At 46.1% G+C, this 27157-nt stretch overlaps 2 protein-coding genes across 2 annotated transcripts in view; one reads left to right on the top strand and one right to left on the bottom strand.

Annotated features, from left to right (window-relative positions):
* MBD6 (methyl-CpG binding domain protein 6) overlaps positions 1–22712 on the top strand; it is a 49785-nt gene extending 27073 nt beyond the window's left edge. Inside the window, exons 7-13 of the mRNA XM_060253313.1 lie at positions 668–1218; positions 7389–7542; positions 11559–11740; positions 14611–15102; positions 19487–19536; positions 19910–19985; positions 21050–22712. Coding sequence (XP_060109296.1) covers positions 668–1218; positions 7389–7542; positions 11559–11740; positions 14611–15102; positions 19487–19536; positions 19910–19985; positions 21050–21124 — 1580 coding nt within the window. The 3' untranslated portion in view covers positions 21125–22712. The remainder of the gene's footprint in view (positions 1–667; positions 1219–7388; positions 7543–11558; positions 11741–14610; positions 15103–19486; positions 19537–19909; positions 19986–21049) is intronic.
* A 3178-nt stretch (positions 22713–25890) lies between these two features.
* DCTN2 (dynactin subunit 2) overlaps positions 25891–27157 on the bottom strand; it is a 65125-nt gene continuing 63858 nt past the window's right edge. The window contains exon 14 of the mRNA XM_060252125.1: positions 25891–26390. Within this exon, the coding sequence (XP_060108108.1) occupies positions 26304–26390 (87 nt within the window). The 3' untranslated portion in view covers positions 25891–26303. The remainder of the gene's footprint in view (positions 26391–27157) is intronic.

Below are 27157 nucleotides of genomic sequence, written 5' to 3' on the forward strand. Positions count from 1 at the left end.
CCCCTGTTTTAGCTAGTGTGTGAGTAAATGTGTCACAGTGATTTGAGGGAAAGGTGGAAACATCGACCACGTTGGGTCAGAATGGCAACAGAAGGCAAGCAGCAGTTGAGAAGCAGTGAAAGCCTTGCATGTTCCCCCGTAAAGTTTAGGTATCCTTCTAGGTGCGGAAATGAATCTAGGATTTAAGAGCTGTATATATCTACAGCATGCCCACCTTATCTTTGAAATCATTTGATTCATTCTAAAGGAGAAAATATTTCATAGGAGGTTCCCCCCCCCCCCCCCCCAGTACTCCACTTAAAAGGACCAGGCAGTAGGTGACATGAAAGATCTCTTCCTGGGACTCTGGAGAGCCACTGCTAGTCTGAATAGACAATACTGATTTGGATGGGGAAATGGTCTGATTCGAGATAAGGCATCTTCATGGGTTTTTATGTATATGCCACCCAGAATCCTTTGGAGAAAGAGTGGGATAAAAACCAAATAAATCAATGAAATTCTGATTAAACGTGGCAAGGTTCTGGTTGCACATGGCCAATTCTGAACCCTTTTAAACGCCCAAGACCTTCTGGAAGACGGCATGTGGAGAGCAGTGCATTCTGGGAACAGCTGGTGTTTTTAAGTGACATGTGTTGGCCACGCCTCAGTGTTTGTTTTTCTCTTCCAGGTGCTGCCTCTGTGTCGCCTTTGACCCCCAAAACCCCTCCGGTGCCCAGCCCCATCGCTGCCCCCACCGGTGCCATGGAAGGAGGAGGCCTGGGCTGCCCGCTGTCCTCGGGCGCCGATACTTTCCCCTTTCTAGCACAGGAACAGGCGCTGCCATTTGGGAACGCTCTACCTCCGGGGCTACTCCCACTGGGCTCCTTCCCATTCTCTCTCACTCTGGGCCCTGAGACACCCCTTCCTCCGATTAGCCTGCAGGGGGAGCCAGAGGGACACCCCTTGCTGCCTCTGGTGCTGCCTGGCTTGGATTTGCTGCAGCAACCGAGTGGACTGTTGGCATCACTGCTGGCGTTGCCAGGGGCGCCGTGTGAGGGTGAGAGGGAAGCAGGAGCAGCGACCACAGAGCCCCTGCTGGAGCCGTTTGCCAGCCTCCCTGAAACTCTACAGCCTCTGCTTTTCCCAGCACTTTCAACCCCTCCAGCTGTCCTAGCTTTAAACTCAGCACTGTTGGCAACCAGCCTGGGCCCTTCGGAAACAGGGCCAGGCCCTACGCAGGTAATAAAGCATTACTCGGGTGTGCTCAGGCCAGCTGTTCCTTTTGAGTGCTCTTAGGCGGACAAAAGTTGCATGGGGCTGGGGTCGCCATCCACTTCCAAAGCCATTAAAGAAATTAGTTGTAGATTTTCCGGGCTGTATGGCCTTGGTCTTGGCATTGTAGAACCTGACGTTTCACCAGCAGCTGTGACTGGCATCCTCAGAGGTATAATACAAGAAGGCTAGATTCTTTCTGTGTCAAAGTGAGGAGAAGATGATAGGCAGGTAATTTATATCTACTCAAGAAGGTGGGGTAGGGCAGATTTAAAGAAACTTTTTGGCTGCATTTTAGTAGTAAAGCATTGGGAGGTGGGGATTCTGCACATGGAGAAGGTTCGAAATGGAGAAGGTTCATCTGGCTGTCTTCAACCAGAGCCAGGGCAAATAGAGAAGCGTCACTGTCCTGAAAATGCTCTGGCCCCAATCTGGTGAAACTTTCTATCATCTACACCCTGTGGGATAATGCAGTTCTGCAGGGCTTGCAAGGCAGAGATGTTCCCCCAGGCATTTGATTGAGGACAGTGATGGTTTTCTATCTTGCTGGCATTCATGCAGTCCCTGCCTCTCCTGCTTTTTCTGCTTCCTGCCCTCCCACCCCCCACACAAGGCAGTGACATGCCTGGCAGCTTTACCACTCTTTGATTGGTATTACCAAGCTTCAGATTCAGTGGGAGCTCACAGGAGCACAGCTCCTGAACCTTTCTGAGAGTTCCACCTCCTTCTGAGAGTTCCACCTCCTTGTCCATTAAATAGTATGTGCAGCTGCATAACAATCCCTGGATGAGCTCCACTACCTGTTTTTCTACAAAATGTTCCCTGGGTATTACCCAGGGCTTTTTTTGTAGCAGGAACTCCTTTGCATATTAGGCCACACACCCCTGATGTAGCCGATCCTCCAAGAGCTTACAGGGCTCTTAGCACAGGGCCTACTGTAAGCTCTTGAAGGAATGGCTACGTCAGGGGTGTGTAGCTTAATATGCAAAGAGGTTCCTGCTACAAAAAAGCCCTGGCATTACTGTATTTTATGATTTTAACCCTCTATAGTATTTTATGAGTATTTTGATGTATGCCACCACCCTGAGCCCTGTTCTGTGGGGGGAGGGCAGTTTAAAGAAAGAAAGAAAGAAAGAAAGAAAGAAAGAAAGAAAGAAAGAAAGAAAGAAAGAAAGAAAGGGCACAGGCTGAGAAGTTGTTTTTAATACATCTAGCAATAATGGCAGTAATGTGCTATGCCTTTCTATGGCATACTTTGCAGCACTGCAGAATACATTGGGGCAGAACTCTGCCCCAAGGAGCTTACAAAATTAGTTTGCGTTATAAATGGAGGTGCAGGATAGAGGCTACCTTTGGGAGCTAATCGGGTGAAGAGCAGGCTGCTGGCATAACAAATTGAACCGCTAATTTCCATGGGTGGCCTCACCAAACAGATCAAAACATCTGCACGGCAGGGAGATGTTTTTGCAAATTTACAAGAGCCTCTAGATTCACAGAATAGTGAAAGCATATATACTAGTCAGATTAGCCTCTCCAAAACAACATGCAATGCATGTGCATGCGCAGACAGGAAGAAGAAAACATGGAAAGTTAAAAATAGTACTTGGCCAAAGGGAGAGAGGGGAAAGCATGCAAAGTCAAAAAGCTCTGGCTTAGTCTTTTAAATGATTGTTCATCTGTTCATATCTGCAGAATGCTGTTAGATATGTAAGTTATTTTGATTTTAGCATAGCAGATTTGGAGGAAATGGGGAACGTGAACCCATTAGCGAGGAAGACCTTGATTCAGATTTTGCCTCTGTTATGCCTGCATTGGGTGGCAGTAGGCCAACCAGTTCACAGCTTCTTTCTCTCCTCCATCTGGAAGAGGGGAATAACAGCATTGGCCAGTTGCTGGGAATATTGAGGTGATATCTGCACAGAGCACTTTGAGGTTGTGTCCAGCAAATGCTGTCTGTTATTATTTTTTTTATAGTTTCGTAACAACAGTTACACAACTTGGAGGGAGTTATAATCCTCACAGATATCTCTGTCTGGACAGTTGGCTGTATTCTTTAAATAGAAGCATTATTTTACAGTTAGCCAAAGGGTTCTGTGTAAAGGGCAGGGCATGAGGGGAGGTGGTAACCCAGCAAGCACTTTGGGGAGAAGAGAAGCAATGAATCTGTGCAAACAGAGATGCAGAGGGAGGGCCAGAGTTCATAGAGCACAGGAAGAAGATATTTATATCCCGCCCTATACTCTGAATCTCAGAGTGGTCACAATCTCCTTTACCTTCCCCCCCCCACACACAACAGACACTCTGTGAGGTAGGCGGGGCTGAGAGAGCTCTTACAGTAGCTGCCCTTTCAAGAACAGCTACGAGAGCTATGGCTGACCCTGGGCCATTCCAGCAGCTGCAAGTGGAGGAGTGGGGAATCAAACCCGGTTCTCCCAGATAAGAGTCCACGCACTTAACCACTGCACCAGACTGGGAGGAGAGACACACTCGCACACACCATTCAATCCTGGCACCCCCACTGTTGGGGGTTGAACTTCCTGTGTCTGAGTTCTGTTGTGGTGAGGTGAGGAAGGGGATGATAAAATTTGACTGACTGTATAGCCCAGGGGTCCCCGACCGTTTTTGAGCCACCAGGCACATTTGGAATTCTCACGAGGCATGTTGGGTGCAACAAGAAAATGACTGCCACAAAATAGCTGCCACAGGAGGTGGAGCCAGCCACAAAATGATTGCTGCAGCTTAACTGGCATGACACAGCAATTGCTACCAAAGCAGCATTTAAAAAAAAAACACCCAGCCATTCAGAAGTCTTGCTGCGCAAAAGCCCCACCTGGCCACACCCACTTCCTGAAAACACTTGGCGGGCATAAGAATAGGGGGTAGGTACCATGGTGCCCATAGGCACCACACTGAGGACCCCTGGTACTACTCCTCATTTTTGAAGGGGAGACATGATTGTTCTCTTTAAGTATTTGAAGGGCTGTCACTTAGAAGAAGGCAAGGAGCTGTTCCTGTTGGCAGCAAAGGAGAGGACTCACAATCATGGGTTCAAATTAAGGGCAGGCATGCATATCAGGAAAAACTCTTTTACAATAAAAGTGGAATCAGCTACTGACAGAGGTGGTGAGCTCCCCCCTCACTGGCAGTCTTTAAGCAGCAGCTGGACAAACACTTGATAGGGATGCTCTAGGTCAGTGGTGGCAAACCTATGGCACAGGTGCCAGAGGCGGCACTCGGAGCCCTCTCTGTGGGCACACACGCTCCCTTGCCTCCCCCCCCCCCCCCGTGCACAAAGCTCTGGAGTCATATCTCATTGAAGCTCCTCCTCTCCCAAACTCAGGCTCCTACCCCCGAGATCCCCAGGTATTTTCCAACCCAAACCTGGCAACACTAACTGGACCTCCTTCGGAGAGACAACAGGGCACTCCAACCTTTTTGAGCTCATGGGCACCTTTGGAATTCTGACATGGGAGGGTGCAACCACAATGCAGTCCCCAAGCACAACACACAGAGGAAAATTCCTTGCGGTGTTCCTGCAGTTTTAGGGAGGGGGTTAGATGTGACCCACTGGGGTAGGGGTGGCCAAACTTGTTTAACATAAGAGCCACATAGAATAAATGTCAGATGTGTGAGAGCCACCAGACACGAATGTCAGATGTCTGAGAGAAGGAAGGATGGAAGGAAAATATGTGGGGAGAGAGAGAGGTGGAAAGAAAGCAACTTGAACTTTAAATGCATTCTCCAAGCCACTGACTGGCTTGGCTTGAAGAAGTGGTTTAAGGAGACAAATGCCTTCTCTGGTGGGGGCTTCAAGAGCCACACAATGTGTGTGAAAGAGCCACATATGGCTCCTGAGCCACAGTTTGGCCACCCCTGCACTAGAGAGATGGGTATAAGGCAGCTTCATGTTTTCATGTGGCCAAAACCTGGTTGTCTTTCATATTTCAAAACTGTTGTGCCACGGTCCAAGCTGAAGGGAAGAAGAGTGTGTGGGGATGGGGAGGGGGAGAGAGATCAGGACCTTGAATCATGCATTTTTTTTAAGGGATGTGGGTTTATTACAGGAAATGTTAGATTCCCCTAATCTGGCAGAAACTGGCAGGGATCGCCTCTGGTTTAGGAGTGGAAATGGAGGAACTGCAGGCTTCCTTGCTTTCAAATACGATGCTTCTGATAGTAGTATCTGAGCAGAGCTCTTTCAAGCTACAGTGACCATAAGGCAAATTGTGGATAAGCTGTTTTTGAACTGTTGCACTGCTGTTCTGGTTTTCCAGAGCATCCCTGACAAGTGTTTGTCCAGCTGCTGCTTAAAGACTGCCATTGAGGGGGTCGATTGCACTGTTGAACAACTCTTACTGTTAAAAAGTTTTTCCTATGCCAGTCCTCTCCTCTGCTGCTAGCAGGAACAGCTCCCTGCCCTTCTCTAAGTGGCAGCCCTTCTAATACTTCAAAAGTGCAATCATGTCTCCACCCTCAACCGCCTATTCTTCAGACTGAATATCCCCACTCTTCCTTGTTGGGCTTGCTCTCCATGGTTACTCAGAAGTAATCTACAGTGAACACTGTGGTACCTACTCTCTACACATGCACAGGATTGCAGTTTTAGTTTAAAGGAAGAAGATATTGGATTTATATCCCGCCCTTCACTCTGAATCTCAGGGTCTCAGAGCAGCTCACAATCTCCTTTATTTTCCTCCCCCACAACAGACACCCTATGAGGTAGGTGGGGCTGAGAGAAGCTTTCCCAGAAGCTGCCCTTTCAAGGACAGCTCTGTGATAGCTATGGCTGACCCAAGGCCATTCCAGCAGCTGAAAGTGGAGGAGTGAGGAATCAAACCCAGTTCTCCCAGATAAGAGTCCACACACTTAACCTCTACTCCAAACTGGCCTTCCTTTCTCACATCAGACTTTCTTATTAATACAATTCAGACTATCCCTGAAGTTTCCAAGGGTAGCCGTGCTGCTCCATAGTAGAGCGACTAGATTCGAACTCAGGAGCACCTTAGAGAACAACAAGATTTGGGGGAGGGGGCACAAGCTTTCCAGCATTAGAGCTCCTTCAATTAGATAAATGGAGCTTTGACTCTCAAAAATCTTGTTCTCTAAGTTGCTGCTGGACTTAGATTTAGCCATATAAATCAGTGGACTCCTTTCATCAACTTAATTTATTAACTAACATCATGTATCCCCTGCCTTCCTCCCCCAAAAGGACACTGAAGTGGTTTGACACACTCTCCCCTTTTCTTTTATCCTCACAACAAACCTATGAGGCGGTTTAATTCAGAGTATATTACTGGTCCAAGGTTTTCCAGCAAGCTGCCGGGGCAAAGTGGGCATATGAATCAGGACCTCCCAGATCTGATTTGGACACCCTAACCACCAGCTCCTACTAAACACACTATATTTTAATGTATTCTTTTTTCCTAATGGCAAACTAGAATGGTGTTAATAATGTATGTTACATGTTCAAAAGTAAATAAGGAGGACAGGAACACCTCTGGGAAAGGCATGTTCTCAGCTTAACCCAGACCTGCAAGCAACAGAGCAATGATCAGCCTCCATTTATTGCCTTATGACACTCTCACCATCATTCTCCCATTCTGACATGTTACTATTTTGTTGGTTTCCTAAGCAAATGCTATCCAGACCAAATGTTCTTTCAGTTTGTTAATTTCACTATGAGTTGTTTTTTCTAAACTAAAACCTCGGTATTCAGGTTAAATTGCCGTGTTGGCACTTTGCGATAAATAAGTGGGTTTTGAGTTGCAGTTTGGGCACTCAGTTTCTAAAAGGTTCGCCATACTGCTCTAGGCTGATCCTGCTTTGAGCAGGGGGTTGGAGTAGATGGCCTCTATGGCCCCTTCCTACTCTGTGGTTCCGTGATTCTGCATAGCTGCAGTCCTAGATCTTGCCATTTTGGAGGGGGAGAGAGAGATTTGAGAAGACACATGCCCAGGGGCTACCCTGTAGGAATAGTTGCACCTCTGTAAAACATGAAATTCCTGACCAAGATAGGACACAGTGCAGCCGAGGCCCAGTAACAGGTTTGGTTACTTGGCTTTGGCCAACTGCTGAGCTCTTTCCAGGTCTTTCTCTCTTTTTTAACCTTTGTTAAATCTTCTGTGCCTCTTCCATAGACTGGGCTGGCTAGCACTCCTGTGGCACCTACCTCCACTAGCACGACATCGACGACTACTGAGGGCACCACCCCGGGCACCCCCAGCCCCTCAGGGAGGCTCAACCCCCTGATGCCCCAGCTTGTCAACCCACTGCTGAGTACCACACTTCTGGGTGAGTGATTGCTCTTCTCTTACAGCTCCCATTTCTGGGAGGTGCGGAGATTAAGGTGCAGCCAACAGAGTACATCCTTTCTCAGTCCAGTGTAGGATGGATGGATGGACAGACGGATGGATAGATGGATAGATAGATGGATAGACAGACAGATAGATGGATGTACGGACGGATAGACAGACACAGAGAGAGAGAAATGATGATGATGACGATGATGTAGATAGATAGATGGATGTTTCAAACAATTTTATTAGTAACATATGGTAATAAATTTCAATTTCTTACTTCATTAATAATTACTTTTTTTAATCTATCCCATATATTACTTTCTACCCACCCCTCCCCCCATTACTTGACCCCCGCCGGTGTTATATACTTAAAATCTTAATATTAAAGGTACCCTTAATTAATAAGAACCAAAATTAATATCCTCCTCCCTGTTGTACTTAGTCATTATCAAAAATTGCCCACTATCCTTTTATTTTCCACTCTTTTTCTACGTATCTTCTGAACTTTTTCCACTCCATCTTAAATACTTTTCAATCATAGTCTCTTAAGGTCCTTGTTAACTTGTCCATTTCACTCCATGTCATAACATTTACAATCCAATCCCATTTCTCTGGTATTTTTTCTTGCTTCCACAACTGCGCATACAATGTCCTAGCAGCTGAGAGCAAGTACCAAATTAAAGTTATATCTTCTTTTGGAAATTTTTCCATTTGTAATCCCAACAGAAGAGTCTCTGCAACTTTGTTAATTCGTATCCCAAGATCTTAGAAATCTCTTGTTGAATCATCTGCCAGTACTTTTTCGCTCTTTCACAAGTCCACCACATATGGTAGAAAGAACCTTCATGTTTTTTGCATTTCCAACATCTATCTGGCATCTTATTGTTCATCTTTGCCAACTTTTTAGGAGTCATATACCATCTGTACATCATCTTAAAACAGTTTTCTTTAATACTCTGACATGTTGAGAGTTTCATAGAGTTCTTCCACAAATATTCCCATGTGTCCATCTGTATTTCTTTATTTACATTAATTGCCCACTTAATCATTTGAGATTTCACTACTTCATCTTCCGTAGACCATTTTAAAAGTAACTTATAGATTTTTGAAATTAATTTTTCATTATCTCCAAGCAGAACTTTTTTCCATTTCTGTATGTTCTCGTCTTATTCTTTCAGTTTTAACATCGCTTTCCACCAAACTTTTTATTTGTTGAATTTAAACCAATCATACTTATTATTCAACTCTTCAGCAGTTTTCAATTCTATTTTACCGCTTTGTATTTTTAATAATTGATTATATGACATCCCTTTTTCCTCTCCTATCTCAGCTGTTATTCTTATTACTTCTGCTGGCACTATCCATAGCGGTTTTCTCTCATTGCCATATTTCTTATACTTCATCCAAACATTTAGTAGATTATTTCTTATATAATGATGAGGAAAAAAAAATCTGACTTTTTCTTTCCATAGTACATATAAGTGTGCTAGCCAAATTTATTTCCATGACCTTCCAACGTTAAAAGTTTTTTATTCAACAGCATCACCCAATCTTTTATCCACACTAGACAAACTGCTTCATGATATAATCTTAAATCTGGTAGTTGAAATCCTCCTCTTTCTTTAGCATCTGTTAAAACTTTCATTTTAAACCTTGGTTTTTTCCCGGCCCATACAAATTCTGAAATCTTTCTTTGCCATTTATTAAATTGTTTACTGTCTTTCACAATCGGAATAGTTTGAAACAAATACATTATTCTTGGCAAAATGTTCATCTTAATTGCAGCTATTCTACCAAGCAGTGACAAATTAAGCTTGTTCCATTTTATCATATCTTCGTCCATTTTATGCCATAACTTTTCATAATTGTTTTTTAACAAATCAATATTCTTCATTGTTATTTCCATGCCCAAATATTTTACTTTAGGGGTAACTTCACATCCCATTAATCTCTGCAATTCCTTTTGTTTACTTACTTGCATATTTTTACACAAAATTTTTGACTTTTCTTTATTAACATAAAGTCCCGTCAATTCTCCAAAATCTTGTATTTTGGCTAACAACAAAGGTGTTACTTGCATAGGATTTTCATTTATAAACATTATATCATCTGCAAATGCTCTATATTTATAGGAAAATCCTTTCATTCTCGTTCCTTCAATTTCTTCATCATCTTGTATTTGCCTCAATAAGATTTCAAGAGTCATTATAAACAACAATGGTCAAAGCGGACAACCTTGCCTTGTACCTTTGCTGATTATCATTTCTTCTGTAAGATCTGCATTTATACATAACCTTGCACATTGTTCAGTATAAATTGCTTTTATCATTCTTATAAAGTTTTCCCCCAATTTTATTTTCTCCATTACTGCAAACATAAAGTCCCAATTCAAATTATCAAAAGCTTTCTCTGTGTCCGCAAAGAATAATGCAACTTCCTTCTCTGGATGTCTTTCATAGTATTCTACAATATTTACAACAGTTCTAATATTGTCTCTTATTTGCCTTTTAGGAAGAAAACCCGCTTGGTGTTCCTTTATAAAATCTATTAGATATTGTTTATGCCGTTCTGCTAAGATTGTTGTGTATATCTTATAATCATTGTTTAATAATGAGATTGGTCTATAGTTCTTTACATTAGTGACATTTCTATCTTCCTTTGGAATCAATGAAATTACCGCTGCCTTCCATGTATTTGGTATTTTCCCATTTATTCTTATCACATTCATTAATTTTTGTAGTTTCGGTATTAATTCTTTAAACGTTTTAAAAACTTTTGCTGTAAATCCATCTGGTCCAGGAGCCTTTCCAATTTTCATTGCATTAATCACTACTTCAATTTCTATTTTTTCAATTGGATCATTCAAAACTTTTTCCATATAATCAGTTAAGGGTTAGGATGGACAGATGGACAGACAGATGGACAGACAGACGGATGGATAATAAATAATAGTAATAATGATAGGTAATAATGATGACAGACAGATGATGATAGATAGATAGATAGATAGATAGATAGATAGATAGATAGATAGATAGATAGATAGATAGATAGACAGACAGACAGACAGACAGACAGACAGACAGACAGACGGATAGACAGACAGACGGACAGACAGATAGACGGACAGACAGATGGATAGACGGATGGACAGATGGATGGACAGATGGATGGATGGATAATAAATAATAGTAATAATGATAGGTAATAATGATGACAGACAGACAGATGGACGGATAGACAGGTAGATGGATGGACAGGTGGATGGATAATAAATAATAGTAATAGATAGGTAATAATGGTGATAGACAGATGATGGATAGAGATAGATAATTATTTATTCAATAGACAAGGGAACCGTAACAATACATAGAAATCATCAATCCATACTATCTAATGTTGCTACTTCAAAATTCAAATGTGGAATTCGCTGCCAGAGGATGTAAAGGAGCATTAGATAGATTCATGGAGGATAAGTCTTATCACAATGACTACAGGGAACCTCCACATTGAGAGGCACTAATCCTCTGAATCCCAGAGCTAGGAGGTAACACTGGGGAAGGCCTCAGCCTCTATGCCCTGTTGTTGGCCCTCCAGAGGAACTGGTTGGCCACTGTGTGAGACAGAATGCTGGACTAGATGGACCACTGGTCTGATCCAGCAGGGCTCTTCTGATGTCCACACGCACTTAGAGACTCAGGCCTGCCAAACACCACAGCAGGAGGAAGATGGAAGGATCCTGCAGTGTCCTTGGGCCTCCCAGGGTGGGCACAGAGCTGGTAGCCAGGATGGGCCTTGCTCTGGGCCCTGTAGTGGCCCCTCTGGGGACTGGAAGCCAAGGGTGGGGCTATTTTTGCTGTTCCATTTGCAGTCTCTCAGTTCTAACCTGGGAGAGGGAGGTGGTTCCCAAAAGGACTTAACAGATATCATTGATCTCTTTTGCAGGTGCTTTGGAATGGTTGTCCATTTGTCTGTTGAATTAACATCCTCTTCTTCTCCTTCCCCCAGGTGATCTGTCGGCGCTGAACTCAGCCCCAGGGCCCTCCTTGATTGGCAGCCCCCTGCTTCAGGCCCAGCAGCCCCTCCTGCCCCCCAACCTGCAAGGGCCTCTGGGACTCCAGCTTTTCCAAGGACAGCTGCCCCTCCTAGCAGGCTCCAACCCCCTGGCCTGCCTGCTCCAGAGCTTGCAAGTAAGGGGGAAACCTGGCCTGGGGACCTGTGTACCTTGGGGTTCAGAGAGAAAGTTTGCCACATACTCTACTTGGAAGGCATTTAGATATTTTACTCAGAAGCAGACCTCATTTTGGGCAGAAGCTCACAGGAGCAGAGTTTCAGAGCCTCTAAATTTCATTGTGCTCTTTCTTTCTTAAACACCCCCCCCCCCGGCCAAAATAATTGCTTCTGGGCTCCATTGTTCAAAGCCCCTGTGAGAATTTTGCTGAACTCTTAAGATTGGACAAGCTTTCTGATATTTCCCCCCTACAAAGAATGGGAAAATAACTGAAACATATAAAGGAGAGAGATGGAAATCTTCATCCTGCCACTGGGGCCACCTGGGAGAAAGTAATTGAAAAAGTGTGATGGGAGCAGTGTTCCCTCTAAGCTGAGTTAGGGTGAGCCAGCTCACAGTTTTTTAGCCTCCAGCTCACACATTTTTGCCTCAGCTCAGGAAAAAAGAACATAAGAGAAGCCATGTTGGATCAGGCCAATGGCCCATCCAGTCCAACACTCTGTGTCACACAGTGGCCAAAAAAAATCACAAAGTAGAATTTTTGCTCACAAGACTCTGCAGCTTAAAGGGAACATTGAATGGGAGGAAAGTTTTATTATGGCAATTATATTTCAAGAAACATTTTAAGGTAGATGCTGAACTGATAGAATTTAGTAACACCTTCCGGCGACAACCAGGGGTGTGTGGCATATGCAAATGAGTTGTGCTAATGAGCTCCGGCACATCTTTTTCTACACAATGACTCGTGCTCAGAAGCATACAGTAAAAAAAATACTGCATTAACAGGGTGCATTTTGCAACGTTTGAGCTTTCTGCAGAGGATGATTTGGCAAGGATGGGTTGTGTGCATGCACTGCCATCAAGTTGCAGCCACCTTATTAGAGGAGGTTTGCCGCTGCCTGCCTCTTCATAGCAACTGTGGACTTCCTCCCATCCAAGTACTAACTAGGGCTGATCCTGCTTAGCTTACAAGATTTATCAAGATTGGGCTAGGCTGGGCTATCCAGGGCAGGGCCTGGGACAATGATTATTCGTTTTATCCCCCTAAGGAGCTTGAGTGAGCATATGTGCCTCCACATCCCAGTTTTTCCTGACAACAGCCCTACGAGCATAGGTTACATATTAACTCAAGATTACGCTGCGAGTTTTGTAGCAGGGCCCAAACTGCACGGTGGTACCTGCTGTTTTAAAAATTTTAGAAAGCAGCCACAGGCTCAACAAGGCTGGAGACTCCTGGGTTAGAATGCTGGACTAGGAAACCTGGGTTCTAATCCTCATTGGGCCATAAAGCCCACTGTCTGTCTAATCCAGGGGTGTCAAACTTGCAGCCGGGGGCCAAATCAGGCCCTCGAGAACTGGCTGTCATCTGCTTCCTTCTCCCTCTCTCTTCCTTCTGCATCACAGCTTACTTTGTCAGGCTCAATCGTATGGGAGCTACAGAGCAAAGTCTCTATTTTCTCCGTTGGCTGAGGCTCCTCACTTGGGGAGGAAGGGGAGGAGGGATAGCTTGCTTTGCCAGACTCTCTCAATTGCACAGCAGAGCTACTAAACCAAGCCTCTCTTCTTTCTATTGGCTGATACTCCCTCCCACCCCCTGGGGAAGGAAGGAAAGAGCCACAGCTTCCTTTGCTCAGCTCCCTGGATTGCACAGGAGAAGTACAAAGAAAGCACCTTTAAGGCCAATGAGTGCTAATGTTTTCAGCATGCTTTATTTTAAGTTCTTTTTAAAAAAATTTGTGTTTTTCTGTGTCCTTTATAAAGTTTATATCTTTCCTACCTGGCATTACATTTTATGATACTCATGGCCCGGCCCGAGAAAGTCACATTTATGTCAGATCTGGCCCTCATGAGTTTGACACCCCTGGTCTAACCTATCGTATGGAGTTGTTTTGAGAGGATAAAACGGGGAAGCTTCTGGGTGAAAGGGTGGGATAAAAGCGTATTTGGATTTCAAGAACATTTTGGAGGAGCCTTTAATTCCCAAAGAGTGGGTTGTGTGTGTGTGTTACTTGGTTTCCAATTTATGGCGATCGGGGCTTTTTTTGTAGCGGTAACTCCTTTGCATATTAGGCCACACACCCCTGATGTAGCCAATCCTCTTGGAGCTTACAGTACGCCCTGTACCAAGAGCCCTGTAAGCTCTTAGTGGCTACATTGGGGTGTGTGGCCTAATATGCAAAGGAGCTCCTGCTACAAAAAAAGCCCTGATGGTAACCCTTATGGTCGCTTCCCAAACCCCCTATTGTTAACAGCCTCACTCAGGTCTTGCAAACTGAGGGCCGTGGCTTCCTTGATGGAGCCCATCCATCGCAGGTTGGGTCTTCCTCGGTTTTTGGCTGCTGCCTTCAGCTTTTCCTAGCATCATTGTCTTTTCCAGTGATTCCTGTCTTCTCATGCTGCAATAGCTTCAGTGTAGTCATTTTACCTTCTAGGCCAGGGGTGGCCAAACTTGCTTAACACAAGAACCACATAGAATAAATGTCAGATGTCTGAGAGCCGCAAGACATGAATGTCACATGTTTGAGAGCCACAAGACAGGAAGGAGGGAGGGAAGGAAGAAAGATAGATGGGGAAGGGGGGAGAGAGAGGTAGAAAGAAAGCAGCTTTAGCTTTAAATGCATTCTCCAAGCTGCCAGCTTTAAAGAGAGAAATGCCCTCTCCAAGCCGGCAGGCTGGGTGGTGGGGGCTTCAAGAACCACACAATGTGTGAAAAAGCCACATTGAGCTGCAGTTTGGCGACCCCTGTTCTAGGTCAAATTTGGTCTCAGGGTAGATGGATCTAATAATTCTGGAATCTAATAATGGCTTTCTCTTCTTTGTCTTTGCCAGCTGAGCCCTGGCTTTGGCGCCCCCGAGAAGCCAGTGCTGCCAAGCGAAGCTCCAGCCACCACGTTGCCCAGCGTCCCACCCGCACCAGAGACAGAGCCCAGCCACAGCACTGTGTTGCCCCCCTGCACGGACACTGCCCCCATAAGTGCCTTAGAGACGCCCAGTAGCACCCTCGAGCCAGCCAGGCAAGGACCACAGGAGGCCCCTCCGGGGCAGGATGCCAGCGGCTCCCCCTCCCCCCTGAAGCGAACCCGCCGCAGCTCAGAAGAGCTGAATGGGGATTCGGGCGGCAGCCTCCCACGTGGACCAGGGCGGGGCGGCAAGTCTGGACGGCGTGGCGGAGGGCGGGGCAGGGGCAGACGGCACTTCAACGGTCAGCTCCCGGAGTTGGGCACGGGGCACCTGTCCCATCCCGCCTGGCGCTGCAATGGAGAGATGGTGGCCAGCAGCACAGATAGCCAAGCAGGGGCATTCGCTGTGCAGGAGATCAAGGTAGGCCGGGTACTGGGACACGAGAGAAAGACGGGCACAAAGTGAGCTTCTCTTGAGAGATCCACTTCCATGTTCTATGGCAGCATACCTCTGGTTTCTAGTTGCTCTGGACAAATGGGATCCCTGTACCATCATGAGTGTTTGGGTTCCTCTTCAGCTTATCTGGCTAGTCTGATCTAGAAACAGATTCCTGTACTCAACAAACCTTTGATTGAACCATCTAACTCACGGAGGCACTCTTATGGTCATACCATGTGAGATGTCTCTAATTTGAGGTCTCTTCCCATCCTTAGAAGGACCTCACTAAGTGCTTTTCTTCCAGCCTGCAGCTGTGCTTAACAGCTCCTGGAGACCATGGGGGCACCTTCTAGACTGGTGTTTCCCAACCTGTGGGTCGGCACCCAAGAGTGGGTAATGAAGTCTCTGAAAGCAGGTCACGGGCCAGCCCTCCCTAATGGCTGCCCTGCTCTTTCCGTAGTAGCTCTTTTTGTATTTTGGAAACCAAGCTCTGATCTCAGAAACAGTATCTTCCATGATTTTATTTCTTCACTTTTGATCAGGTGAAACATATATCCTGATGGATACTGGAGTGAGTTTCTTAAAGGGAAGATTAGAGGGAGTAACAGAGAAGGAGAAAATGGTCAGAAAATGGAATGTAACCTCCATTTCCAAAGGAAGTTTGACTTTAGTTGTTGTAGATTTTCCGGGCTGTATGGTCATGGTCTTGGCATTGTGAGATCTGACGTTTCGCCAGCAACTGTGACTGGCATCCTCAGAGGTCTAACCCCCCAGAGAGAACTCCAGTTTCCTGGGTTATACCTCTGAGGATGCCAGTCACAGTTGCTGGTGAAGCATCAGGTCTCACAATGCCAAGCCCGCAGCCATACAGCCCAGAAAATCTACAACTAACTCCAGCTGTGAAAGCCTTTGACAACATATTGAAGTTGGAATGCCACTTGCTTGGGGGTCACAGTGGGGGCAGATACATCCTTCGTGTGATGTCTGTTTGGTTCTTAGAAATCTGTTTGGCCACTGCAGAAAATGGAATGCTGAACTAGATGGATGTCGAGGTCATAGTTCGCTTGGGGCACCAAAAAGCCTTGATCCAGCCTTGGATGAGTCACCATACCAAGTCAATTTGGTCTGGTGGTTCTCCATACTGAAAAGGCTGGGAACTGTTGTTCTAGACTAACTGGCTGTTGATCTTGTTTGGTGTAGTGATTAAGTGCGCGGACTCTTATCTGGGAGAACCAGGTTTGATTCCCCACTACTCCACATACATCTGCTGATGTGCCCTTGGGTCAGCCACAAGGTCCCTCAAGGCTGTTTTGCTCAAGGGCAGTTCTGGGAGAGCTCTCTCAGCCCCACCTACCTCACAAGGTGTCTGTTGTGAGGAGGGGAAGGGAAAGGAGATTTATAAGTGAGACTCCTTTGGGTAGCAAAGGGCAGGGTATAAATCCAATTTCTTCTCTTCTATTCCTTTTTTATATTAGATGGGGGGGGGGGTTGACATGATTGGAGATGTGAATTTTCATCAATGCCTCCTTGATCTAAAACAAGAGACAGAAAAAAGCGTAATGATCAATAACCAGTTAGTCTGGGAGCCACTGTGGTCTGTAGCAGCTGTGATTTAGATATACAGAGATTTTTGTATAGATCTGAGAAGGGACTGGCCGCCTGCAGTGCAGTCTGCTCTACTTTTTGGGGCTTTCAACAGCAATATACATTCAAAGCAAGAAAACATCTTTGGTAACAATATTGATCCCCCTTATAGTCTCCCCTGTCCTGCACCAAAGAAACTGTTTCTCATTTAGATAGCTTATCTTGATACCTAAGCATTTCTAACCTTTAAGCGTTTTGTGGTCTACTAAAACAAAACAAACAAAAAACACACCAGAATCACTATTGCCTGTTCCATTTGCAAAGCAAGAGGTTCTCTAAGACAATTAAGATGTGATTAATTTGCATTTAAGATTCTGAATATACATTCTACTTTAAAGGAGTGCTTTGTTGGACTACCTGTTGACCTGCTGCACAACACTGTTCTGTATAGGTTTTCAAAGGTCCCCCCCTGCCCCCCCACACACATACAGATCTTGGACAAAGACAACACTCCAGAACACCTTGTTTCATTACATGGCAGCCTCTTCTTTGAGAGAACTGTTGTCTGCTTGGGTTGCCAATCCCCAGGTGGGGCAGGAACAAAGCCTGAAGGCATACATGAAAAACCAGCCTTGATTATGAAAAAATTAACCAATTTATACAAGTTACTTCCTACATAAGCAGACGATACTTATTATAAATACAAATACAATATAGCCCGAACCCAAAGTCCTTTCATTCAATGCCAAAGTTCATTTCTTTGTGGTGGAAGTCCGGGGAAGACCTTAAACAAGCCGTGAAGTAGGAGTCCGATGCTTAGACAGTCCTTTCAGCAAAGACAGGTGTAAAGACGATAAGCAGCACAGTGCAATTTCGCAACAGGGAAGCTCATATTGCCCTGTTTCACACGAGCCTTTAACAAGAGATAAGCTGCACAAGAGATAATGTCAAGAAATCACCAGCAAGCTAAAAAACAGAATTGAATTAAACATATAAGCAAACATACAAACCTTCACCAATCTTGAATAATTCATACATAGCAATAGCAATAGCTCAACTTTTTTTAGAATCCCTGTGGTCCACTATTGCCTGTTCCATTTGCAAAGCAAGAGGTTCTCTAAGACAATTAAGATGTGATTAATTTGCGTTTAAGATTCTGAATATACATTCTACTTTAAAGGAGTGCTTTGTTGGACTACCTGTTGACCTGCTGCACAACACTGTTCTGTATAGGTTTTCAAAGGTCCCCCCCTGCCCCCCCACACACATACAGATCTTGGACAAAGACAGCACTCCAGAACACCTTGTTTTATTACATGGCAGCCTCTTCTTTGAGAGAACTGTTGTCTCTAGAGTTGCCAATCCCCAGGTGGGGGCAGGGGATCCCCCGGTTTGGAGGCCCTCTCCCCGTCATCAGAAAGCGGGGAGAGGGAAGGGAAATGTCTGTGGAAACTGTATTATTCCCTATGAAGACTTATTCCCATAGGAAATAACGGAGAATTAATCCACGGGTATCTGGGGCTCGGGGGAGGGGCTGTTTTTTAGGTAGAGGCACAAACTTTTCAGTGTAGCATCCAGTGTCTCTCCCCAAATAATCCTCCAAGTTTCAAAAAGATTGGACCAGGGGTCCAATTCTATGAGCCTCCAAAGAAGGTGCCTCTATCCTTCATTATTTCCTATGGAAGGAAGGCATTTAAATGTGATGGCCAGAACTCCCTTTGGAGTTCAGTTATGCTTGTCACACCCTTACTCCTGGCTCCACCCCCAAAGTCCTCAGATATTTCTTGAATGGGACTTGGCAACCCTAGTTGTCTCTCACCATAGAACTGTCTTATCAGTTGCAGAGAATGATGTAGTAAAAAAGAGCAAGAATTCAGTAGAACCTTGAAGACTAATAAAGTTTGTGGCAGGGTAGCAGCTTTCATGAGCTTTCACTACACACTTCAGATTTTGTTAGTCATTTAAGGTGCCCTACAGACCCTTCCTCTTTTCTACTGCTTACGGGAAGACTAACATGGCCCACCCATCTAAGTCTTGTCTCCAGAAAAGGACATGGTAGCATTCTGGACCATGCCACCGCAAATGAGGAGAGCTGCAGTTTGGAATGCTGCCACTCCCCCTTCCCCATGCAGAGAACTCACACCTTAGGGAGGACAGTAGCTCTTCCCTTCCTGTAGTTAGCTTGCTATAGAGAAAGACCTTTATAATGCCACTAGAGAGGAATGCCTACTTTCAGTCTGGAGTAACCTCAGTACAGGAGTGCCACTAGATTCCACTGGAGAGCCAGTCTGGTGTAGTGGTTAAGTGGGTGGACTCTTATCTGGGAGAACGCGGTTTGATTCCCCACTCCTCCACTTCCACCTGCTGGAATGGCCTTGGGTTAGCCATAGCTATCACAGGAGTTGTTCTTGAAAGGGCAGCTGCTGTGAGAGCCCTCTCAGCCCCACTCATCCCACAGGGTGTCTGTTGTGGGTGGGTGGGTGGGAGATCAAAGAGATTGTGACTGCTCTGAGATTCAGAGTATAGGGCGGGATATAAATCCAATATCATCATCATTTAAATTGGCCATTGTAGAACTGGCTCGTTGGGGTCCCTGGGAGCGAGGAACAGCTGAAAGGAGTGGCTGGATGAGGAACCCAAATGGCGATCCATTTGAGCTCCTTGTAAAGGGGGACTCTGGGGTATGGATTGATTGATCGGTCATTTGAGACTTGCATTAAACAGCTTTTGCAAGGAGAAGATGCTGCCCATCTTCATCTTCTTTCCATCATCCTTCTTGCAGGGCCCTCCCGGAAGGCAACCATCCCGACGTGGCCGGAGAAGGAAAAGCAGGTGAGAGTCCCTCACCCACCAGGGTGAATGGGGCCCATGAAGGGTGTTGAAGAAGACCTGTGGCTTGGTAGGAGAGTGTCTCCTTGTTAAGCAGACAGTCCCAGGTGAAGTCCCTGGCATCTCCATTTAAAGAATAATAGTTTAACAGGTGATGTGAAGGACCTCCACCTGTGACCCTAAAGAGATGCTGCCAGCCAGCCAATATTTATTTAGGAAGTTCATTTACCTTGACAGACCAAAGGTCTAGCTTAGTTATAAGGCAGTTTTGTGTTATTAGCAGCTATACCTTGCCACTGCAAACTTCCAATGCACCCCTAAGTCCTCAGTATTTATCTGGCTTCTCTTCTCATTAATCCTCACTTTGTTTCTGCAGCGGCTCCCAGCCTAGTGCCCGACCTGAGCCTACGCGGATCCGGGGTCCTAGTGCAGATCCAGGGCCCAGCCCATTGGTAAGTACCAGAGAGGAGGGATGCTCAAAAGAGAGCATGAGCGTGCATGATTCAACCCCGTTTCGAAAGGTTCAGTAGCTAAAATGAGGCAGTGGGGCTCACTCAAAGTGTCTTCCTAGATGGCTGGGGAATTGCAGTGCAGGAAGCAGAGTGTTCCCCAAAGTCACTTGTGAGCATGACAGTAAAGGAGGTGGGGGGGGGGCAGAATTGAACCCCATTTGCTGGCCCCTGCAGCATCTGCTCAAAAATGCTCCCTTTGGTCTTCTCAACTTGTCTGATCCATGCTGTTCCCAAGCTAAACCTTGGCTTAAGTTACGTCCCTGCCCTCTTGTGAGAACACATAGAAGCTGATAACTACATATGTGGGAATGCCCTGCTACTTGGGGGAATCTATTGGACTCTTCCCACTACTGCTGTCAGGGCAATCTTTCCCTGGAACAAGCTTATGCCCTGTACCCATGGTCAGGGCCAGCCCTGGTCTGTCGGGCACCCTAGGCAAGGCTAACCTCTGCCCCCCCCCCCCACTGGTAACATTACTGAGTCACATGGGGCTCAGTGTTTCTTCTAAGTTGAGTTAGTGTGACCTAGCTCAGTGATTTTTAGCCTCCAGCTCACACATTTTTGTCTTGGCTCAGGAAGGATGATCCCAGAGCACACTAATTTAAGCAGTAAAAAAAAAAGGTAAATGTAGTCCCTTGTGCAAGCACCAGTCATTTCCGACTCTGGGTTGACGTTGCTTTCACAACGTTTTCACGGCAGACTTTTTACGGGGTGGTTTGTCATTGCCTTCCCCGGTCATCTACGCTTCCCCCCCAGCAAACTGGGTACTCATTTTACCGACCTCGGAAAGATGGTAGCTTACAACTTTAATGCCAGTAGCTCGTGAAGTAGAATTTGTGCTCACAAGACTATGAAGCTTAGAGGGGACATTGATGGAGGTGCCCAATTTGGTGCACCCAGAAGGCTGGTGCCCTAGGCTATCGTCTAGTTTGCCTAGTGGCGGGGCCAGCCCTGCCCATGTTGCTAGCTGACCTTTAACCCTTTCTCCTCCCCACCGGTTTTAGGTTGACTACACTGTTGTGCGGCGGCCACGGCCCGGTCGGCCAGCCAAAAACAGGAGGAGGAAACTGCCAACCTAGCAGCACCGCTGGAACCGAGGGGGCTTCCACCACTGTCGACATCTACGCAAACAGAGCCTTAGGACATCCCACCAGCTTCTGACTCTCTCCTCCCGCCCTGCCCCTCCGATGCATCTCTGCTGCCCAGCCCCTGCGTTGCACACGTGCCTGGGTGGGATTGGGGGGGTGGTGAGGGGAAGTTCCAGCCAGGTGGAGCTGCCGTCGCTGCTGCTGGGCTCTAGGCGCCTTAGCCATGAATGTGTTGTAGCTTCACCAGTTGCCTGGGTCCCGAATCTCTCCAAGGGGTGCCCCTGAAAGCACAAGGTGCAGCTCTGCTCTTAGCATTATCCGGGAGGGGGGAGGGTAGGGGAAGGGCAAAAGGGGCACAAGAGCTGGACACACCCATAGCACTTCGGGAAGCCATTTTTGCAGCATTCGGGGTGTGTGGGGGGAAGCGGAGTGGCCTCTTTTGCCTCCCCCACCCTGGCTTGCAGATCTCCCCATCCTGGCAAATCCACCCCCTCCCCCGTTCGGTCTCAGAACCTCTGCAGGAGTAGCAAGGGCTGCGCGCTCCGGGAAGGGGCGACCCGTGCCCTTTCGCTTCCCACCTTACCTCAGACCTGCGTGCGCCACAGCACCCGGGTAAGAACCGGCTCAGGGTTTTAATACAAGAAATCGGTCTCGTTCTCTCCCCCTTTCTGCCTCGCCAAATAACCCACACGCAAAAGAATTCCTGGCCTCAGTGCTAAAGGTACAAAGCAATAAGGAGAATAAGCCACGCTCGCTCAGGGAGGACCCGCTCCCATCGACAGCTCGGCAACTCAACCCACACACATCCCACAACACGGTCTCCCCCAGTGCCACCGCCGATGAGCCGCTAGAACAGTAGCGTTAAGGGAAAGCCTACAGGGTGGAAGGATCTACTTTCTTCTTGGCTTCACGTAGGGCCTGAGATAGGCAGGACCTGAAATGGAAACTGGCTCACTCAGTCTCAGCTGCATGTCCTCTTCTTCTACTCCTTCCCTCCCCCAGCCCGGTGCGATTCTCAAAAGAATGCTCAGGTCATAGTCCTTGGGGGTTGAGGGGAGGTTTAGGAGAAGTTTGTGCTTAGAGTATAAATGAATCAGACCCACCTTGGTCCACCTTTCTTCTGGTTGTCCCTCCCTTTCCCCCTCCAACACACGTACACACTACAATCCTCTCATCTCTGAAAGACCAAAATGCTCCATGCCTCCCCCCCTGGCTGCGACTCTCAAAAGCATTATGCAAAAGCACTGTGTAGATACTGTACAGGTTGCGCTGTCCTTCCCCCTCCCCTCCCCCCCTCCCCTCCCCGCACTTCAACCAACCAACCAACTTCGGCCTTTGTTTTTGTATAAAGAAAAAGAAAAAAAAGGAATGGGGGAAAATATTTTCCTTTTTTGAGCTTCGATTTTGTTTTGTAAAGAAAAAAAAATTACACAATTGTGAATTGTAGCTTTTCTATGGGAGCGACTTTTAATTTAACAGATGAAAATATTTTGACGCTTAGATTGAAGTTACTGTTTATTTGTTTATTTTTTGGGGGTGTGTGTTTTGTATCAAGTATTAAAATATGTATTTAAAAGAAGAGGCTGACAGGATTTGGTCTTGCTGGGGCCTCCACTCGACAGATCATTCAGGGGGATTTTTTAAAATGCCCTTTGTTAGAAGTTACAGGCTTGGAATGGCGGGGTTGACAGTTAAGATCTCGTTGGGCCTACTGATCTTCTTAGTCCCTTAGAGCCAGTTTGGTGTAGTGGTTAAGTCTGCAGACTCTAATCTGGGAGAACGGGGTTTGATTCCTCACTCCTCCACTTGCAGCTGCTGGAATGGCCTTGGGTCAGCCATAGCTCTCACAGGAGTTGTCCTTGAAAGGGCAGCTTCTGTGAGAGCCCTCTCAGCCCCACCTAGCTCATAGGGTGTCTGTTGTGGGGGAAGGAGATATAGGAGATTGTAAACCACTCAGACTCTAATTCCAAGAAAAGGGCGGGGTATAAATCTAGTCTTCTTATGATGTGAACTCACTTCTATCCACTACATTTTTTAATCTTTCCCTTTTCTACACCTGCTGCCACTTTTCCTGTTTTTAGAAAATGAGTGGGATTAGATGGGGCTTTTGGCTAGCAAGGCTTCTGATTGGCTGTACAGATTTTTTAAATAACTTGTGGGGTGGGCTGCAAATCTTTACTGTGTAACTGAAGGTTACCATTTTACCAGTGGCCATTTTGGCTCAGCCTCCTGAGATAGCCATTTTGTGGCTGTGCCTGCCACGTGAGGTCAGAATTCCAAAGATACCCAAGGGCTCAAAAAGGTCAGGCACCTCTACTCCAAGGAGCCGGGGGTGGCTTATATGGTTTTCCTGTTTGCATGTAGCAACATTTAAGAGCTGTGAGAAATTGGCGGGTGTGTGTGTGTGTGTGCAATTGTTCCAAGGTGAGTTTTGTGACCAAGTCAGGATTTGTAGTCCCACCTTAACCCACAACATATGGCCCAATGGCAGCACATGGCCCAGAGCCACAACTGGAATGTTTATTTTCCTTTAAAATGCTAAGAATGAAGCCAGAAGTCCCCTGGAGAAAAGATAAAGGTACGCCCCCATGCAAGCGCTGAGTCATTACTGACCCATGGGGTGACGTCACATTATGATGTTTTCTTGGCAGACTTTGTTATGGGGTGGTTTGCCATCGCCTTCCCCAATCATCTACAAGCTGGGTTACCGACCTCAGAAGGATGAAAGGCTGAGTCAGCCTTGAGCCAGCTACCTGAACCCGCCTTCCACCAGGACCAAAGTCAGGTTGTGAACAAAGCTTGGACTCCACAGGGTAAATTATGGTTGCATGAGCCTGCAATTTATTTACAAAACGAGATCACGGTCTTCATTGCATCTGTTTCAGTGTTAAAGGCTACCAAATTCTGTAGCATATCAGCCCCCTGAAATTCATGGCTGAAGACCAAGTGATGTCCTCTTCCTGTAATATGTCCCACTAAGTTCCGCCAAATCTGGCCCATGTAACTGTTTTGAGTAGTGTCCTGTCCCCCTGGCTCTAACCACTGCAGCACCATCCACTGACTTCAGAGGAGTCCCAACTGCCCATCTCTGCAAAGAACAAATGCTATTTCTGGATGCAGACATGGGCTGATAACTCTTAAGCAGATACAGCTTTTCAAAGTGTTTTGTACACAACTATGTAATCTTTACGGCAGGCCTGTACAGGTAGGTCAGGATTGCGATCCTCATGCACCCTCCAAGGACTAGTTCGGACATTAGTTACTGTGGCAGTTCTTTTTTATTCCTTCCACCTTGTGATCCTTCTAGTCAATCTCAAACTTTCCTCTTCTCTTTGCCCTGCCTCATTTTTAACTAACAACTTCTTAGAAACAGTTATCGACAAACAGGGAATTCCTGAATAAGCAACAGGGTTTGAGTTTCCCTGGCACCGATCATGACTCAAGAATACTACAGATACGCTCCACATTTTTCTGGGTCAGGCACTTGTCAATTGGATATAATACAAAGGTAAGAGAACACAAAGCAGCAAGGAAACAAAAACCAAATCTGTATTCTAAGATGCTACAAATACATCAGTATCATAACTGATGTATCATAATCACATTCATTGTTGCCAGGAAGGAGAGGCATCACCCGAACTTTGACTAATGTGAGCTTTTGCCAGTTGGAATTTTGTAATCGGGACCTCGAGTAATGCAAGAATTTGAATTGACATTATTTCCTGAAGGGTTTAATCCTGAAATGTTGGACTTATCCAGGAGTCACGTTGTGTATTATATTATCACAAACTTTCTTCCTGGAACAGACCCTCCATTTCACTTTGCTACTTTGCTTGGACCTTCATTTTCAAGATTGCATTGTTCATAAAAAGGAAGAGTCATAGTATATTTTCACTTGATCTAATCAGGAATGTGGCAATGATGAATGTGATTATGCATTCAGTTATGATATAAATGTATTTGTAGGGTCTTAGAACACAATCCCGGGGGAAGCTGGGTTCAGGTAGCCGGCTTTAGGTTTGCTCAGCCTTCCATCCTTCCGAGGTCAGTAAAATTATTACCCAGCTTGCTGGAAGGAAAGTGTAGCTGACTGGGGAAGGCAATGGCAAACCACCCCGTAAAACGTCTGCCGTGAAAATATTGTGATACGATGCCACCCCAAAGTCGGAAACAACTGGTGCTTGCGCAGGGGACTACCTTTACCTTTTTAGAACATTGATTTGGTTTTTGTTTCTTTGCTTGTCAATTGGAAGCTGTCTGAGGATTCAGAAACTGTTTTAGGGTTCCATTGTGTCTGTACCAAACTAGATTAGGTCTGTGGGGAGCGCCTGTGAAGTGGTTTGAGCTGGCCAACAAGAAATCCTTCCCTCTTCATGTGATGAGATGTCAATGATCTTTGTGGTGGAAAGTGCTGTCAAGTCACAGGCAACTCAAGATTTGCCGTGACCTCACTCAGGGTCATGACCCTGGTGTTCCTTGAAGCTCTCCCCTCCAAATACTAACCACGGCTGACCCTGCTTAGCTTCAGAGATGTGATAAGATCAGGCTAGCCCGGCCTATCCAGGTCAGTGATCGTAGGTGTTTTACATGGATTTTATGGATTTTCCTGTAAGACGGCCCCTTTCCTCCCTCCCCCTTTCCTGGAGCAAGGGTGAGACAAAGACTGAAGTTCATGGGGGAATTGAAGTAGGGTACAAGACAGCCAAGCACCAAGAGACAAGTGGCTTCTCGCCTCCAAAAGACTTGGTACACGACAATAAGCGTAAGTGTTTAATGACAGTAAATAATTATACACCAATACACTGGGCCTCCATGCCGGACTGAGGGATAGCGTCTTTCTTAGAGGCACCTAGGACAAGCAATGAATGCACCTCCCCAGGAAGTTATGCGCAGATGGGGTCCCTCCCGAGCCACAGCCCCTCCCCTCCCGTTGGGAATGCAGCATGGTCTTCTGCCCTCAGCACTGCCACACTGGAGGAAGGGAGGAGAGGAGGCAGCACTCCTCCTGGAAACCGAGGGGCACTCAGTCCACCAGCCTGCAGAAAGGCTGGACTCCCGCTAAGAGCGCAAAAGAAAAGGGTATAGAGGTAAGGAAGGGACGGAGTGGTTAGTGCGGATTTTGACCAGCGGGCAACCCATTTCTGCCCAGTCTCGGAGTTAAGGGGAGGTTTCATTTAGTGAGCTTCTGCACCCGTGAGTTTAGGCTGGCAAAGTTGTCCTCGATGGCAGCGAGGTTGTCCTTCATGGTCTTCTGAACCTGGGGAAAAAAACATGGAGGACAGTCAGCAGTGTGCTAACCCGGGGTCTGCTACCCACTACCTGCCAAGGCTAAATGACGCTGAAGGGTGGTTTCTGAGCCAGTAATGCACTAAGGGGTGTATGGGACCAAAAATAAAATTCTGACCCAAGACAGTAAAAATTCTGCTCCACCTATGCATTATGCAGTCTGAGCAATACTCATATTGGCCTCTGATTTAATATCAGTGCATTTCCCCCAGTGTTGCTGTTTCTGCAAGTCAGGGGTGGGGGAAGAACCCTGCAACCTTCACCACAAGCATCTGGGTTGAAGAGAACCCTCAGCAAGCAACCATGGACAAGATTTCAAGCATATCTTCAGAGTCACAAGGGCTAGAAAGAACCTTTTTTTAAATGAAAAACTGGTCTTCTCAGGAAGGGAGCGACATGCTCAACACCATTATTTATTTATTTGTCATATTTATATCCTGCCCTCCCCAGATGGGCTCAGGGCAGCTAACAACAGTTAAAACAACATAAAAATTAAAAACAGATATACAATAAAAGTCATTCCATACAATTTACAGTCCATAAAAATCCAAGATGGGTATTGATATTGCTAGATGTTATTTAGTGCTCAATGTATTGGAATTAGTTGTTGATGCTGCAGAGTGGTGGTTGCCCCTTCCCCCCCTCCACAAACATTGAAATCTAGTTTAAACAGTTCAGTCTTGCAGGCCCTGCGGAACTGTGGCAGATCCCACAGGGCCCTGATGTTTTCAGAGAGGG

Source organism: Heteronotia binoei, chromosome 13 (assembly GCF_032191835.1).
Source record: "Heteronotia binoei isolate CCM8104 ecotype False Entrance Well chromosome 13, APGP_CSIRO_Hbin_v1, whole genome shotgun sequence".
Lineage (NCBI taxonomy): Eukaryota > Metazoa > Chordata > Lepidosauria > Squamata > Gekkonidae > Heteronotia > Heteronotia binoei.